A 17,203-nucleotide genomic window follows, 5' to 3' on the forward strand; every position below is an offset into this window, starting at 1 on the left:
GTCTTCTGCTCATTAATACACTGATTTTTCAATATACCATGCCTAGATATCAATGTTAAAATGAGATGTGTAGGGCCAGCCCTTGAGGGCCCTTTCAAGTTGATAGTGCCAATCTGTTAAAATGTGATTTACAAGGTCTCTTACCTTTTATCTCTTCTACTGTCCCCTCACAAACTCTACCCACAGAAAATAAAATACATACATATATATTACTTTTAACTTATTATTTACCTATATTATTACTTTTAACCTATATTATTACCTATATTATACATATATACACATAATTGGCCCATATATCTCTGAACAACATGCATTACAGTAAGAACAAGTATTAGGGACCTATATATTTTCATATTTTTCTATTACAGAAAACCACCTGATAAATAATTTCCAAACTAAACATCCTTTCTTCCATAATTTTAATCTTTTATGAGAATTTATTTATGAGAATCCCTTTAAAACTGTATGAAACGAAGAAGGCAAGAGTCATCTAATGGAAGGAGAAAAGATCATGGGTTCCAGAGAAAAAGCTTCAACTGATAAAAGTCTCCATGGGATACACTTATACACAAATTATATAAAATTTTATGATAGCAGTATCTTTGGGTAAACTATGTTTAAAGTTTACAATAGCTTCTGGCTTGCCTGAATGCCTTACAAAACAAAAGAAGATATATACGAGGGAGTTTTCATAAATGACAGACTAAATCTTACTTTGCTAACAAGAGCAGGAATGTTCATTGAGTTTGTTGCAAATCCCATGCCATATGTCATAGCAGCTTCCACTCCCAAGAAACTTGCCACAAGCTTCTCTAGTTCTTCATGCTTGTCCAGGTTTCCTGTGTGAAGTTAATGAAGTCAATACCACCAAACCCCAAATTTAAGAATTACTCATTACTTTATAAAAAGAAATCATAGTCTATGTGTTATAACCTTTTCAGACTAAGGTCTAGGAAGGAGTCAGTATTATGAAGAGTAAAGGCTCATAAAGAATACAATAGTTGAATAAAATCAGATGCAGCACCTGTGGTGGCATTTCTATAAAAAGGGTTGCCAACAATTTCTCCCATTCCTGTTCACACATGCTGGTTCCAAGTCTATGCCTTAAGGGGCCTGGCAGCATCTGCTTTTATACATTTGAAGTCAGCTGCCATGTAAAATAGTCTAACTAGCCTGTTGTAAAGACAGATCATGTGGACAGGGAGGGGCTCTGGAGGATGAGGGACTATGGAAGGAAGGGGCAGGGCTCACCACTTAGCTGAGGTGCCAGACATGTAAGTGACACTATCTTGGATACTCTATCTCGTCAGTCATAATGCTCCACCCAACTCCACATGGAGCCGAGATAAAATGTCAAGTCCTTTCCAAATTACAGAATCACAAGCAAATAAATACATGTTTCTGTTATAAGCCACTAAGTTTTGGAATGATCTGTTATGTAGCAAAAGCCAAGTTAAAAAACACCTTCCCTCACTTTTTATTATGATTTTACATCAAATGCTCAGATTTTACATCAAGTGCTCAAATCCCTAAGGACCGAACAACACTGATTAATGATAATGGCTACATGCAGAGAGAAAAGACGCAGAGAAAGACTGCTGAACTTGGATACTACGTGTCCTTATAGCTTAAGCAAGTCATTTATCCTCTCTGGGCCTGTTTCTTATCTGTTAAATACCAATAATAATATTTGCTATATCTACCCCATGACATTGTTGTAAAGATCAGAAGGGATAAGATGTTCAAGAAATTTATACAATATAAAGCGCCGTAAAGACGTAAGGTGGGCTTCCCTGGTGGCGCAGTGGTTAAGAACCCGCCTGCCAATGCAGGGGACACGGGTTCAAGCCCTGGCCCGGGAAGATCCCACATGCCGCGGAGCAACTAAGCCCGTGCGCCACAACTACTGAGCCTGCGCTCTAGAGCCTGTGAGCCACAACTACTGAGCCCATGCGCCACAACTACTGAAGCCCATGCACCTAGAGCCTGTGCTCCGCCATGAGAAGCCACTGCGGTGAGAAGCCCACACACCGCAGCGAAGAGTAGCCCCCGCTCACCACAACTAGAGCAAGCTCACGCATAGCAACGAAGACCCAACGTGGCCATAAATAAATAAATAAATAAATAAATTTCAAAAAATATCCTTTAAAAAAAGATGTAAGGTATGATTACTCTATGTCGTCACTGCACAATGCTCCCTTAACCACATCACTGGGGATAGACCCACGTGAAATAATAATGAATTGTTGCTTTAATCTACTAAGTTTTGGGGTGATTCACAGTAGTAAATATCCAGAAAGTTGCCTTATAACTTTTATGGTTATCAGTTCTCTTGAACAAAATGGAAAAATTAGGAATCCTCCTTTGAACTTAAATAAATTAAATCTCTTTGTAGAAATCTGTTCACTTTTATATTTTACAGACTTGTAATAATAATAAAAGAGTTAATGTTTATTGAGGGTTTACCATGTTACAAGCACTTTACATGAATTAGCTTATTTAATTCTTGAAACACCTCTATAGTGTAGGAATTATTATTAGCCCCAATTTACCAGGATGGAAGCAGATTAACGCTCATATGCCCAAGAGCTCAGTACTAGTAAGTAGTACTCTCAACCACTATCATTTGCAAAAGCCAATAAAGTCAATATTAAAGTTATAAATGAAACAAATACTTAATGGAACTTTTCTACAGATATTCTGTAAGTATAACATAAAAGATAGGGAGGGAGGGAGATGCAAGAGGGAAGAGATATGGGAACATATTGTATATGTATAACTGATTCACTTTGTTATAAAGTAGAAGCTAACACACCATTGTAAGGCAATTATACTTCAATAAAGATGTTTAAAAAAAAGAAAAGATAAAATATATCTCAAAACACACTGAAAGCATTAAAATCATCCATCACTTCAGAAAAATAAAGCATTCTTTACCTGATCTAAACTACACGGCAAAGTATGTATTTGGATGCTCTATACAGTATTCTAGCTCTATCTCAGTATTATTCCCTCCTGAGTAAAAAAGTTAAGAATAAGAACATCAGCTGGCCAAACAGAGCCTACACTTACCAATTTCCTGCCGAGTGCTGCACACTCCAACTCCATATTCCTCCAGGACTTTGGCAGCTGCCTCTTGACATGGTCCAGTATTCCGTGCAAACCCAAGATAGTTGTAGGAACCCATGTTTATAACATCTTTAATTACATTCCCTGTGTACCTGTATTTCAATAGCAAAAAAGTTCATGAAACTCAAAAGCAAATCAAATATATGTGATGATAAACTTATTGATAATACAAAAGGAAGCACCATCTATAGGAAGTAGAGAGAATATGGTCTAGATGAAAAGCAACTCAAACTCACTACCAATTAGGAAGACGGAAGTTAAAACAAAACACCAGTTTTTACTTATCAATAGGGATGCTTAAAAACTGACCATATCATGGGAATTCCCTGGCAGTCCAATGGTTAGAACTCGGCGCTTTCACTTCTGTGGCCCTGGTTCAATCCCTGGTCAGGGAACTAAGATCCTGCAAGCCATGAGGCAAAGCCAAAAAAAATTTTTTTTAAATTTTTTAAAATAAATAAATAAAAATAAAAACTGACTACATCCAGTGTTGACCAGGACACTCTCATATGCTGTAGATAAGAACATCAGTCAGCACCTTTCTTTGGAGGGCAGTTTGACAGTACTTCTCTATTAAAAGATATACATATCTTTGACTCAGCAATTCCTACACACATATAAAAGGATATACACTTAAGGATCCTTTAAGAGTCACTACACAATTTATCTACTATGTCCCTTTCCCAGGCACACAGACCCGTGACTTTCCACACGGTGGAAGCTCAGTCAGCCTGGGACCCCAAGTGAGGACAACATGGTTCAGAGGCTCCACCTATCTAAGATGGACATGAAGTAGGGACAAGAAATAAACTCTTCTGTCTTAACGCTGAGGTTTTGGGGGTTTTTAACACAGGATGACGTAGCCCTATCTACTCTACATTATATGTATCTGTACTGTAGAACACTAAGCAGCCACTACAAATAGTGAGCTTGCTGTGAACGTACACAAGAAGGATGTTGTTACCAGTATGTTAGCAAGTAAAAAAAGCGAGATATAAAATAATTTCTATAGTATGATCCTGTTTTTGTAAATCAAAAACTACCTGTGTGCAACCCCAGTAATACACTATATATACATACATGCCATAGAAAACATATGGAGGAATAATATACAATAAACTGATAACAATGGTCACCTCTGGGAAGTGAGGATTTGTGGGGAAGTGGACTTGCAAAAGGATAGTGGTTAGCTGTCATAGGGGACCTTCAGTTTATTTGTATTATTTGTCTTTTTTTAAAAATAATGACCATACAACCATGTAATGCCTGTACAATATAAACAAAATAAAATCTTACGAATAGAAAAAGTTTTCTAAACAATTCAATCCATTTAAGTAAAAACACTACTTGAATCATCTGAGAAATCAAAATATCCATAAATAAATTCAGATAACTGACTCTGGTAAATGGCATAACAGAAAGGATGGTTTTTCTTTGTGTGAGTTTTTTTAATAAGTCAAATTTTGTTTTCAACTATAATCCAACACAGTGACAAATATAGTAGCAAAATGCATTTAAAAAATCTCAGGGCCTCCCTGGTGGCACAGTGGTTAAGAATCCGCCTGCCAATGCAGGGGACACGGGTTCAAGCCCTGGTCCGGGAAGATCCACATGACGTGGAGCAACTAAGCCCGTGCACCACAACTACTGAGCCTGCACTCTAGAGCCCGTAAGCCACAATTACTGAGCCCTCGCGCCACAACTACTGAAGCCACCTAGAACCCATGCTCAGCAACAAGAGAAGCCACCACAGTGAGAAGCCTGCACACTGCAACGAAGAGTAGCCCCCGCTCACCGCAACCAGAGAAAGCCCGCGTGTAACAACGAAGACCCAACGCAGCCAAAATTAAATAAATACATAAATTTATTTAAAAAAAAATCTCAGTAACAATGAACAATATGCAAGGAAACTAATCATACTGTATTGTACTCTCAGCTTCCACTCCTATTTCGACAGAATATTCAAATTGCAATACAATATCTTCTGAAGTCAAGAAATTCTTTTTTTGTTGTCAAGAAACAATTTCCCAACTGAGACTCACTTGAATGACCAGTTGTAATCATGAGACTGTCTCTCCATGATGTCCACCCTGGCCCCAGGCACACTGCAGATGGGCCGATTCCAGTTGTCTCTAATCCTCATGTAGAGGTTCCTTGTATAGAAGTTTTCGAAATCCTGATACAATGACACAAAGTCCTGCCAAAAAATGGTGAAAATACTATAAATTAAACTGAGTTCCTTTGAAAAGTTTTACAACCTCCCTTTTCGTAATGCAAGAGCACTTTAGACTAAGACGTCAATTATACAGAATTAACTGATATGGAAAACATTTGGAAAGGCATCAATTCCTTATGTTATTTTAAAACAACTCAATCAGGTAAAAGTCACTTAGCTTTGACCATTCAGCTATAAGAAATGGTTGCAAGTAACTATCTGACTGCTCGAAAGTAGAGCCAAAGAATTTAACTTAGTAAAGCAGGCCTCATAAAAATAAAACCTGGTTTGTACAATTCTGTCATTAAATGGTTCTCCTTCCTAAAAACCTTAAAAACATGGCTCTTCTGCCCCGCCCCCACCAGTAATATATTAGGGGAAATGCCATAAAAACCCCTGTAATTCCAGTTTCAACCAAGAAAAATAATTCCAAAATTAAGATTTCATCCTCTGCATATTTTCAAGGATCAAACTGAAATCCAAAGAAAAATTATAAACAAGAAACACTAAAAGGTAGGTTATAGAAAGACACCTACTTGAGGTTTCTTTCCTTGGATGGGCGTTTTTAAAAAATCTCAAAATGGGACTTCCCTGGTGGTGCAGTGGTTAAGAATCCGCCTGCCAATGCAGGGGACACGGGTTCAATCCCTGGTCCGGGAAGATTCCACATACCGCGGAGCAACTAAGCCCGTGCGCCACAACTACTGAGCCTGCGCTCTAGAGCCCATGAACCACAACTACTGAAGCTCGCACACCTGGAGCCCATGCTCCGCAACAAGAGAAGCCACCACAATGAGAAGCCCGCGCACCGCAAGGAAGAGTAGCCCCCACTTGCCTCAACTAGAGAAAGACCGTGCGCAGCAACGAAGACCCAGTGCAGCCAAAAAATAATTAAAAAAAAAAAAAATCTCAAAATGAATTTTCATGATCAGGGATTTAAAGCTCTCCTTTCCTCTCTGAAATTAAGTTATGCTAAAATTTAAGTCTGTAAAAATTAAGTCACAGTGGAGCTTTAATTAATGCATAATGTTCTGCTCAGAACACAGTGACCAGACCACATGAGGTCTACTTGAAAGTAAAGAGTAAACCAAACAAAAAGAAAACTGTACTACAGCTTTATTTTAGCCAGCAAATCACTGAGCTTCTAGCCCTCAGATCTGGCTTGGTGCCAATCTAAATTCATCTTTTAAATAAGCTAGTCAAAAACATTAAAAGTTTAGTCCTTATTCTGTAAAAGATTTTCATTGCTAAAGAAGGCTCTACATAAAACTTAAAAATTAACAACCTTCTATGACATTGGACTCTAAAAGTGCCTACTAAATAAGCCTCACAGTAGATAAAAATCTCCTTAAATAAAGCTAAGCAGAGTCACAAAGTACTCAGGAATTTGTGGTAGCTGATACCAGCTCTCCTGCAATTGGTTCTAACATTTACATTTCCTTAAGAGAAAATATCCATAAATAATGTGTCTGTCAAAATTGGAAATTTATTACTTAAATACTATGCCCCGTTTGATAGTCTTTTCTTTCAACATACTGGATGAATTAAAACTGGAACAGAGACAGCCAAATTCTAATTAAGGACTTTCCTTTAACTATTATTCACCACCATGCATTTATTTCACAAAGGAAAAAACAAAAAACCAGTCTCCAGTCCTTTTCAATGGGTAAACAGTACTAACTCTTCTTGATCTCATTTCTTTACAACTTCCTAAAACTGCACATCAATGTTAAAGGTATTAACTCAAATACTTGAGAGAAATACGCCATCATGGACAAATTTTTATTAGCAACAAAAAGCAGTATTTTTTGCTTTTAGCATATAAATATCAGAAAAAACTTAGAGTCTGGTCCTATCTACCAGAAGGGTTACTAAACCCCAAAGAGAAAAGGGCTGCAGACCGGAATGAGGTGAGCTTTGGGTAACCTGTGACAGAGCTGTCTGAGGTTAGGAGGGCAGGGATGGGCTCTGATCTGAACAGAGAGACAGCCAAGATCAGGGAGCTCTGCCTCTCCTTACACGGAGAGAACGACTAAGTCCCTGAGAAGGGAACAGGCTTGCACAGTGAGGAAGTTGTCACAGTGAGGGATGTTAGAGACCAAAAGCAGGTGAGACAGATGGTAGAAGACAGGGACTTGTGGCCAGGGTAGCAGCTTTGATTGCAGTTAGAAGGTTCGGTAGAGATCTGAAGGGACGCTAACCAAACTTGCTGCAGCCTTGCGATGAAGTAAGAAAGGGGATGGAAGGGGACCACGATTTGAGGTTCTAGTTCTAGGCAATAAGAACGTCTGTTTCTAAAAACATATATACTTTACACTTTATATATTTTAGGACTAGGGGTAAACTAGAGGACTTATCTTTTCATTCATTCTTCCAAATCTTTTATTGGACACTCAATATATGTTTGATTCATTGCTAGACTTGGGATACATTAAGGAACAGGACAGTTCTCTCTGCAAACAATGACACCCCACACCCCGTCCTGCTCCACATCCCCCTCCCCCTCTTCTTCCTCCTCAGTTTAGTCACTGTGAAATGACTTCAGTCAGGGCCAACCTAATACTCATTTGTTCAGGCACTGAACCAACATTTACTGAGCAGTACTTTCCAGGCACTAAGCAAGGCACTGGGGATAAAAATGAGTAAGACACAACCTCTACACACTGAAGGATCTCTTAATGTAGTGGAGAGGCACACAGATAAAGTTACAACACAATATAACAAGTACTGTAGAGGGAGGCTTGCCCAGAGACAGCCTAACTGGTAGGTGAGTGGCAATGACAGAGTCAAGTTCAAACAGCCTTATAGATACCTTCCTCATGGACACCTCCTGAAGATCTTTACAAACCCCATACACCAGCACATATCCATGATAAGCAGAAATAAAACCTAGCTGAGACCACCTTGGATTGTTGGGCTTGAGGTACTCACAAGTTAAGTGACTTCTACTACTGGCCTGAAAGGTAAAATTGAAATTCATGGATTTGTTAATTAGGGATCAGTGAAGACCTTACCAAAAGTAGTCTGGGGTCATCTTAACTACCCAATAAATATCCTTTATTATTTAAGCCTGTTTGAGGTAAGTCTTGTAGAAAACATCCTATATATTGTTTAAAATAAATAGGCACCTATTCTAGTGTCTATACAGGCCTTAAGATCACAGGGTAATCTATTAATATATAACCAGTGGGATCTGCAGCACCCCAAAACCCCAACACTTTAATATATCTGCAGGAAAGCTATGATTGTTCATACCAAGTGGGATAAAAAAGAGCTGTAAACAGCATCACATCTGTTCAGGTCAGGTTTTGCCATCAAATGTGTTAAAAAAAACTTTTGGTTTTCAGATATTTTAGAGTTTTGATTGTAGATATGGGACTGTGAACCTTCTGGAAAAATATAGGATGATCCTGACAAGTGAAATTGTGCCCCAAAGAGTTAACAGAAGTTGATAACTAAGAGAAAGTCTTGAACTTGTCTTACAGAACAACAGATAAGGGAACAGCTTGTTAAAAACCCTTTGCTCGTAAACTCCTTTCATTGATTAAGTTCGCCTTAGTTTTTTTCTTTCTCTCTTTTTGCCTCTTTTATAACTGCAGGCCTTCCCAGCATTCACACAGCCCCAGTTGTTTTAAAGGAACTTGGAGTCAGCTCCTGCCCAGTGTAAGCTGGCTGGGGGCTGCTTGGGACCACTGACCCTAAAACTGGGGCTGCACAGATGTTCAGTAAATGGCCTTTTAACATCAGAGGGCCAGAAGACTCCACCCTCAGATCAAGCTAAGCGACTCTAGTTTGAATATGAAGAAGCATGTAACCCACATGTGCCTGTGTAGAACAAGGATTACCTCACCTTTTCTCTGCCTTTAATCACCTTTCTCTATGCCTAAGACCACGCCTGCCTACCCCATAAATACCCTGACCTCCTTGCCTTCAGAGAGGTGGACCTGAGACTTGTTCTTCCATCTCCTCCTCGCTTGGCTGCCTTGTGAATAAACTCTTGGCTGTAAACCAACCCGAGTCTCAGTGTTTGGCTTGCGGCATCTTGGGCAAACAGACCTGGTTCAGTAACACAAGTATTATTCTGGTATTTACATATTTAGGCACCACATTAACCTCTGCACATAAATGAGTTCTGAAAGCTAATTTCAAAAAAAAAAAAATCACAGGGGAAAAAGGTTGGGTGCTACCACTTTCTGAAGCTGACTTTATAAAAATTGGCCATGTTCGTTAAGACAATTCAGGCCAACATAGATGCATGCCCAGATACTTTTATGATGAGGATAAAGATGATGAATAATCACATCAATAGAAACAAGAGTTCCCAATTACTGAGTACTTATGATATGTGTTGCCAAGTGCTTCACATATATTTTCTCTTAAGTATCCCTGAACTCTCTTACAGAAGCTATTACTCCCATTTTCAGAAAGGCAAAATGGCTTTCCCACCTAGAGAACTGGCCAGAAGCAGTGCCAGGAACTGATCCAGGTCTTTTAATTCCACAGTCTATGCTCCTAACCCTAGCCACAATGCCTCCCATTCTGTGCTGCTACTAAGTCAATCTGAAATAACTCTCTACAGCATTCAAAGCACGTTAAGACCACTGGACTATTGGCCTTCCCACCCCTTTCCTATGGTCGGCCTACAGCCAGCATGTGTGTATGTGCAAGCACACACAGAAGCACACAGAAACACACACACACATTCACACACACAGTAATAATGTACAATAAAACTCTTTAAAAAGGTTTATTTTGGATATAGCTTTTCAGTGAGAAATCCCAAGAGGAAATAGATGACTGCTCTATACAATGGAATATGATTCAGCAATAAAAAAATGAATTATCGAAACATACCACAACATGCATGAACCTCAGAAACATTCCAAGTGACAGAAGCCAGACACAAAAGATCACACATTGTATGATCCCATTTATATGAAATGTCTAGAGACAGAAAGTAGATTACTGGTTGCCTAGCGTGAGGTGCGGGAGGAAGGGGTGATTGTTAATGGGTATGGGGTTTCTTCTTCAGATAATGAAAATGTTATAAAATTAGCTTATAGTGTTGGCTGTACACTTTCTGTAAACAGTAATAAAAATCATTCAACTTTACATTTTAAACAGGTGAACTTTATGGTACATAAATTATATCTCAATAAAGCTATTTTAAAAAAATTAAGTAGGGAATTCCCTGGCAGTCCAGGGGTTAGGACTCTGTGCTTCCACTGCAAGGGGCATGGATTAGACCCCTGGTCGGGGAACTAAGATCCTGCAAGTGGCACGGTGCGGCCCAAAAAAACGGTGATTGCTTGACTGCTGTCCTGGGCTCCACACTTACCACAAAAATATGGAAAGTAGAGCTCTTTTTAAACCCACAGAACTAAAAAAGACAAACCAATTGATAATCCCCCAGCTTAATATATCAAGCAACTATACTCATTGTTTCCAAAGATACTGCTAAAGTGACAATTAACAGAATATTCTTAGTAAGCTACTTTTTTTTTTTTAACATCTTTATTGGAGTATAATTGCTTTACAATGGTGTGTTAGTTTCTGCTTTATAACAAAGTGAATCAGTTATACATATACATATGTTCCCATATCTCTTCCCTCTTGTGTCTCCCTCCCTCCCAGTAAGCTACTTTTTGAAGGAGGTCAAGAATAAATCCTTCCAAGAATTCGAATTAATGTATTTTAATTCTTTTGTATCTTGAAAATTAAAATACATCAGGATATAGACATATAACGTCCCTTCCCAGTATCCTATCCCTCCCATTTCTGAATATATGATCATGAACTGTAGAGGCAGTTAAAGTTTAGTAAGTGTGTGGTAAATACCTACCACAATTTACTCCTTAGACTTCTAGGTATTTCCTATCTAGATATTAGAACATTTTTATTAATTCAAGCTTTTACTATACCTATCACATACACGTTTCTGAACTACTAGCCTCACCTCACATAAAAAAGAAACCAGACTGAGAGAAAACATTTTTATCCAAAACACCACCAATAACAGAAGATCAAGCAGTAAAGAATTCCAATAATTTTAGCAATTTATATAAAATAGAACACATTTATGCTAACTCATCTTTATTAGCATGACCGTGTGGTTCATTTCTACCCAAAGCAACATATGAAGAACTTGCATAAATAGTTTAAACAGGCTCTCTTTTGTAATGGAATGAGGGAGAAAATAAGGATGTGGTTATGAACACTACTCACTCAGAGAAATGAGAAAGTAGCGACATTATATTTGCATTTTATGATCCTAAGCAAGCACTTTCCCTCACCTCTTCCCAGTGTAACACTTTAAAACTGGCCTATCCCTCTCACTACATCTAAACCAGCATCAGAAAACAAACACGATCTGCCATAAGGCTAAATAAGCCTTCCTTCCCTTCTAATAGCTGAATTTTTATAAGAAAATGGCAGAATTCAGCTGTTTTAACTGCTAATATTATCTACTGCGAAAATCCTACTAAAATGAATTTGAATAAACTAGTACAGTCCTCCCCTAAACAAACTCTAGAGGCAAATGTCCCCCTCCATCCTACATATTTCCTCCTATTACTTCTTTCAAGAATTATTTCCTGGGGACTTCCCTGGTGGCACAGTGGTTAAGAATCTACCTGCCAATGCAGGGGACAAGGGTTCGAGCCCTAGTCCGGGAAGATCCCACATGCCACGGAGCAACTAAGCCTGTGCACCACAACTACTGAGCCTGTGCTCTAGAGCCCGAGAGCCACAACTACTGAGCCCGTGTGTCACAACTACTGAAGCCCGTGAGCCTGGAGCCCGTGCTCCACAACAAGAGAAGCCACTGCAATGAGAAGCCTGCACACCACAACGAAGAGTAGCTCCCACTCACCGCAACTAGAGAAAGCCTGCACGCAGCAACAAAGACACCCAACACAGCCAAAAATTAAAACTAATTAATTTTTTTAAAAAAGAATTATTTCCTGATTAACTCTATGCTACTCAGTTTACTTTTTTGTTCTACATCTGCATAAAATTCAAGTGCTATTTACCTGCATAGTGCTTTGCAAAGGCCCATAATTTTGAAGTGTTTATGTTCCCTCAACAAAATTAGAAACTACTTAAGAAGAAAATCCATGTGTTCCAATTCTTTTTTTTTTTTAATTTATTTTATTTAAGTAATTTATTTTTGGCTGTGTTGGGTCTTCGTTACTGCATGCTGTCTTTTCTCTAGTTGTCGTGAGCGGGGCTACTCTTCGTTGCAGAGCATGGGCTCTAGGCACGTGGGCTTCAGTAGTTGTGGCACAGAGGCTCAGCAGTTGTGGCCCGCGGGTTCTAGAGCGCAGGCTCAGTAGTTGTGGTGCACGGGCTTAGTTGCTCCACAGCATGTAGGATCTTCCCAGACCAGGGATTAAACCCGTGTTCCCTGCATTGGCAGGCGGATTCTTCTTCTTCTTCTTTTTTTTTAAAAAAAATAGATCTTTATTGGAGTATAATTGTTTCACAACACTGTGCTAGCCTCTGTTGCACAACAAAGCGAATCAGCCACGTGCATACACACATCCCCTCCCTCTTGAGCCTCCCTCCCATTCCCCCTATCCCACACCTCTAGGCCATCGCAAAGCACCGCGCCGATCTCCTTGTGCTATGCTTCTGCTTTCCACCAGCCAACTATTTTACATTCGGTAGTGTGTACACATCGATGCTACTCTCACTTCACCCCAGCTTCGTCCTCCTACCCCATGTCCTCAAGTCCATTTTCTATGTCTACGTCTTTATTCCTGCCCTGCAACTAGGTTCATCAGTACATTTTTTTATATATATATTCCATATGTATGTGTTAGCATACGGTATTTGTTTTTCTCTTTCTGACTTACTTCACTCTGTATGACAGACTCTTGGTCTATCCACCTCACTACAAATAACTCAATTTCGTTTCTTTTTATGGCTGAGTAATATTCCATTGTATATATGTTGTGCCCCATCTTCTTTATTCATTCATCTGGCGGGTGGATTCTTAACCACTGTGCCACCAGGGAAGACCCCTCCAATTCTTTTACACAAAGTTAAGTACACACAGGCAGCCCCAATACTTAAACAGTCAATTTACCCTCTGGAGACATGAAAAAGTTCCAAAGATAATGTCCTCATTCACAAAATAATTCAGGCGCATCCCCATCGGTTCACTTATTCGTTCATCACACTTTGAGACAGCACCAGCTGTGCAAACTCTCCAGTCACTCCTCTGCTCAAAAATGCCCAGGACTCCTCACTGCCTACCAAACATTCAAAACACAATTTCTCATACATTCACTTTCCAGGTTCTCCCAAACATTCCTCATGCCTCATGCCTTTGCGTACACTTCTATTCCCTCAGCAGGAACGCTGTCTACACCACAGTCAGCACTCCCCCCACCTCCATCTCTACATGTCAATTATTAGGTCTCTACAGTGTTTAGACACTATGAGAGGTCCCTGTACATAAAGGCTTTCTAGTTTGAATATGTGAATAAGACTTTAGCCCCCATCAGTCACAACCACCATCACCTCAGTCTAGCAGGAAGATACTGGTTTGTACACAAGTCATTGTAATACTGTACAACACAATAAGTACATAGTAAGCTAATAACCTACAGTAAGTAGGCCATACCTAAGGGATGTAAAAAACCAACATATTGTGGATGCACCGTACCAGAAAATCTATTTGGGATGTACAGGGGTAGAAAAAAGTGAATCAAAGAAATTTAATTTGTTTTCAATGATGAAAATTAGTTTCGCCTACTGGACCGAGTTCTGAATGCAGGGCTTTGCTTGCATTAGATATCCAAAAAATACCTTTTTTTTTTTTTTAATACAGCAGGTTCTTATTAGTTATCCAAAAAATACCTTCTTAATTGAAATGAACTTGTAGGCATTTCAGGGCAACGAGAAAGAGGGCCAACTTGTGGTACCAGGGCTGGGAAGGGTGCAGAATGGTTGAGATGAGAGAAGAACGCCTGGATCCTCAGTTCTCCCAGTTTCAGGATCCTCAGTCCCTATGCTGATTGGTTTTGGCTTCCTAGTAGCTGATGAAGTCCTTTCCTTTCCCATGTTTCTTGGTGCTTTCTCCCCCTTCCCATGTCTCCGTCATCCATTCCCAGTGTTTACTGGCTCCCCTCTCAGTGTTGATCTTAACGCCACCACATCTGCCTCTCTCCTCTAATGTCCCATGAAAGTGAGATGTATGATAGACAAAAAATTTCTAACTTCTGAATCCCTTCTCTAATCTAGTGCATTCCCTGGGCTAGAGGACAACCCTCTCCATACGTCACATGCCAAGAACAAACAAGTTTGTTTTTCATAAAATCAGGCATTTTTCACTCTAATTCTATTTATTTTCTTAATGAAAAAAAAAACTTTATTATGGGATAAAGAAAATCTTCTATCATTTTAAATAATAAAATTTAAAACATTAAAAAAAATGCCCATAAAGAAATATTTTGGTTTGGGAAAGAACATAGTGTTCCTCAGTCCAAGACAAATTAGGTTGTTTTATTTTCTTTAATTTTATTGGAGTACAGTTGACTTACAACTCTTTTTTTTAAGAGTAGACAATACATGTATACTGTACAAAACTCTAGAGGCACAAAGGAGTATGCAGAGAAAAGTGAAGTGAGGTGAATGCCATCCTCCTCCCCAGAGACAATCATTATCATCTGTTTACCATTACTAAAACAAGATGGTTTTCCACAGAAACAGAGTAGCTCAGCCAAATTCTGCTTCAGGGCTTGTTTTTTTGTGGAGAAGAGGTGATCTGTGAACCAGACATGTTATGTGTAATGTGCCTATGAGAAAACACAACATGAGTTCTAAAGAACACAATCTTTCCAGAAGACTGTAGACACAACTTGGGATACACAGTATGGTATTGTGCACAGGAAGGACATGGCTTCTGGCTCTTCACATACCTGTGTCCACATACCAGCTCTGACATTAGGCATCTTGGGAAATGTCACTTAACCTGTGAACTTTAGCTTTCTTGTCCATAAAATAAGAATAGATTCTTGTGATGATTAAATTAAAACATGTTAAATGCTTTGATTTCTCCATGCCTTTACCCTTGTTTTTAGCTTCCCTTGTGGAATGTTTTCATTTAACTGCATCTAGAATATTTATTTTAATGTATACCCAAATATCTAAAGAAAAAAATGAGTGAAAACAGCAAGATAAGAGGCTTCCATTTACAGAATCAAAGACTAACAATTACCTTTTGTTCTTCTCTTTCTGTTGCATGGTGACACTTTTCAATTCTCCAATGCCTTAAGAAATCTCGAAGATATCCAAAGAGAGTGAGGACACCATACCCCACGTAAGTAAGCACAGCGACCAGCATTGGTGTCTCTTCAAAACCTTCATTAAATGGTCTTTTATATAGTCCTCCATTTTGTGTAACATGATGTATCTAAAAGGGAGGTTAAAAATGTTTCTTTCAGTCATGGTAAGAAAAAGAGTGCTACTTAAAATCTGAGTCCTTACAGATTTGCAAACCTTCAGAATTCTCTAAGCAATTGTCAAACGCCCCCCCCCACCCCCAACCAAACATCTGCTAAGTTCTAAACGGGGCATAATTTTTTTCTGTGGAAATAAGTTTTAAGTTATACATACTTCAGATGAACAGCAAAGAAAAACAAGGGGAGATGGACTGTGTAAGAACAATGCTTAACACTGATTTCTAACACTTGATTTTATGAAAGACATCCTAAAGTGATATGGTTAGAGAATGCATAATTTTCTTTGTCCTAATGAAGAAAATAAAAAATATAAATCAACAAAGAGAAAGCCTAGCCTGAAAATAGTATATTAGCTTACAAATAATCAAAAGTAAATTTAGTTTTAGAATAAAATAAAATATTTGTAAATGTTTTACTGCTAAATATTCTTAAAGCCACCGAGCCATAGCATTTCAAATAACTATTAGCACTAGGCCTCTATGGAAACACATAGTTTATACTAGCCTTTGTTGTCAGTGGTAACACAAATAAACTATTCACAGAAATAAAATGCTTACATTAACAGTGATCCAGCATTGTATAACGCAGGAAGAAAGTGAAATCCAACACAAGGGGAAAAACTGTTAGAGTGATCACTAACAGTCCTGAAATCATTCTGTCCTCCTTCATCTTGACCTAGTGACCTTTTCCAAACATTATAAGATTATCCCTAGTTTCCTCTTTAGGGATATCCAAATTTTAACATACAAACACCAAGGTACTGTACTTTGATCTCATAGCTGAAAGCTGTTTACTCTTTGGTCAATTTTAATGGAAACGTTGTTTTACAGAAAAATTCCACTAAAGTAGTTTGTGTGTCAACTTTAATCTTAACTCTGAAACAACTGATTGCTGTGAGGATGGTCAATCACAATTTACCAGGAACATATTTTCTATTGAGCACTGTACTAGAGTTAAGAAGAATTCCAAAGGAATAAAAGATTCTTTCTTGGCCTCTCAGGCAACCTGATCGAAGGGCTAAATATATTTTAGAATACCGTAGCCTGGGAATATTAGTTTGGGAAAGCTACTAGAATGCTACAAGTTGGAACAGTTTGGAAACAAATTACTGTATTTGACAAAGAAAAGACATGTGGATAGGCATGATACGTGAAATCTGTTGGTAATGATTCAATTTGGTGGCCTAAAGAACCTCTGAAAACTATTTGTAAAACTGGCTTAGGTCTTCATCAATCTCTTCCCCAGTGGTGGAATGTTGTGTTAACATTTACTGCTTAAACTTTCATGCAGAAGCAAAGTTGTAATGTGTTTAGAACAGAATAGCTAAACATGAACCAATATCTGAAGATAGAAAATTGTTTAAAAATTAGTAATAACATGTAAGCAA

General features: G+C 38.6%; 1 protein-coding gene across 2 annotated transcripts in view; it reads right to left on the reverse strand.

Moving 5' to 3' along the window:
- SPTLC2 (serine palmitoyltransferase long chain base subunit 2) overlaps window positions 1-17,203 on the reverse strand; it is a 127,594-nt gene that overhangs the window by 86,757 nt on the left and 23,634 nt on the right. For both annotated transcript variants that reach the window (XM_007184536.3, XM_057543144.1), the window contains exons 2-5: window positions 15,573-15,767; window positions 5,175-5,329; window positions 3,076-3,224; window positions 718-842 (exon numbers count right to left, since the gene is read on the reverse strand). In XM_007184536.3, the coding sequence (XP_007184598.1) occupies window positions 718-842; window positions 3,076-3,224; window positions 5,175-5,329; window positions 15,573-15,767 (624 nt within the window). The remainder of the gene's footprint in view (window positions 1-717; window positions 843-3,075; window positions 3,225-5,174; window positions 5,330-15,572; window positions 15,768-17,203) is intronic.

The sequence above is a fragment of the Balaenoptera acutorostrata genome, chromosome 3 (genome assembly GCF_949987535.1).
Source record: "Balaenoptera acutorostrata chromosome 3, mBalAcu1.1, whole genome shotgun sequence".
Taxonomy (NCBI): domain Eukaryota; kingdom Metazoa; phylum Chordata; class Mammalia; order Artiodactyla; family Balaenopteridae; genus Balaenoptera; species Balaenoptera acutorostrata.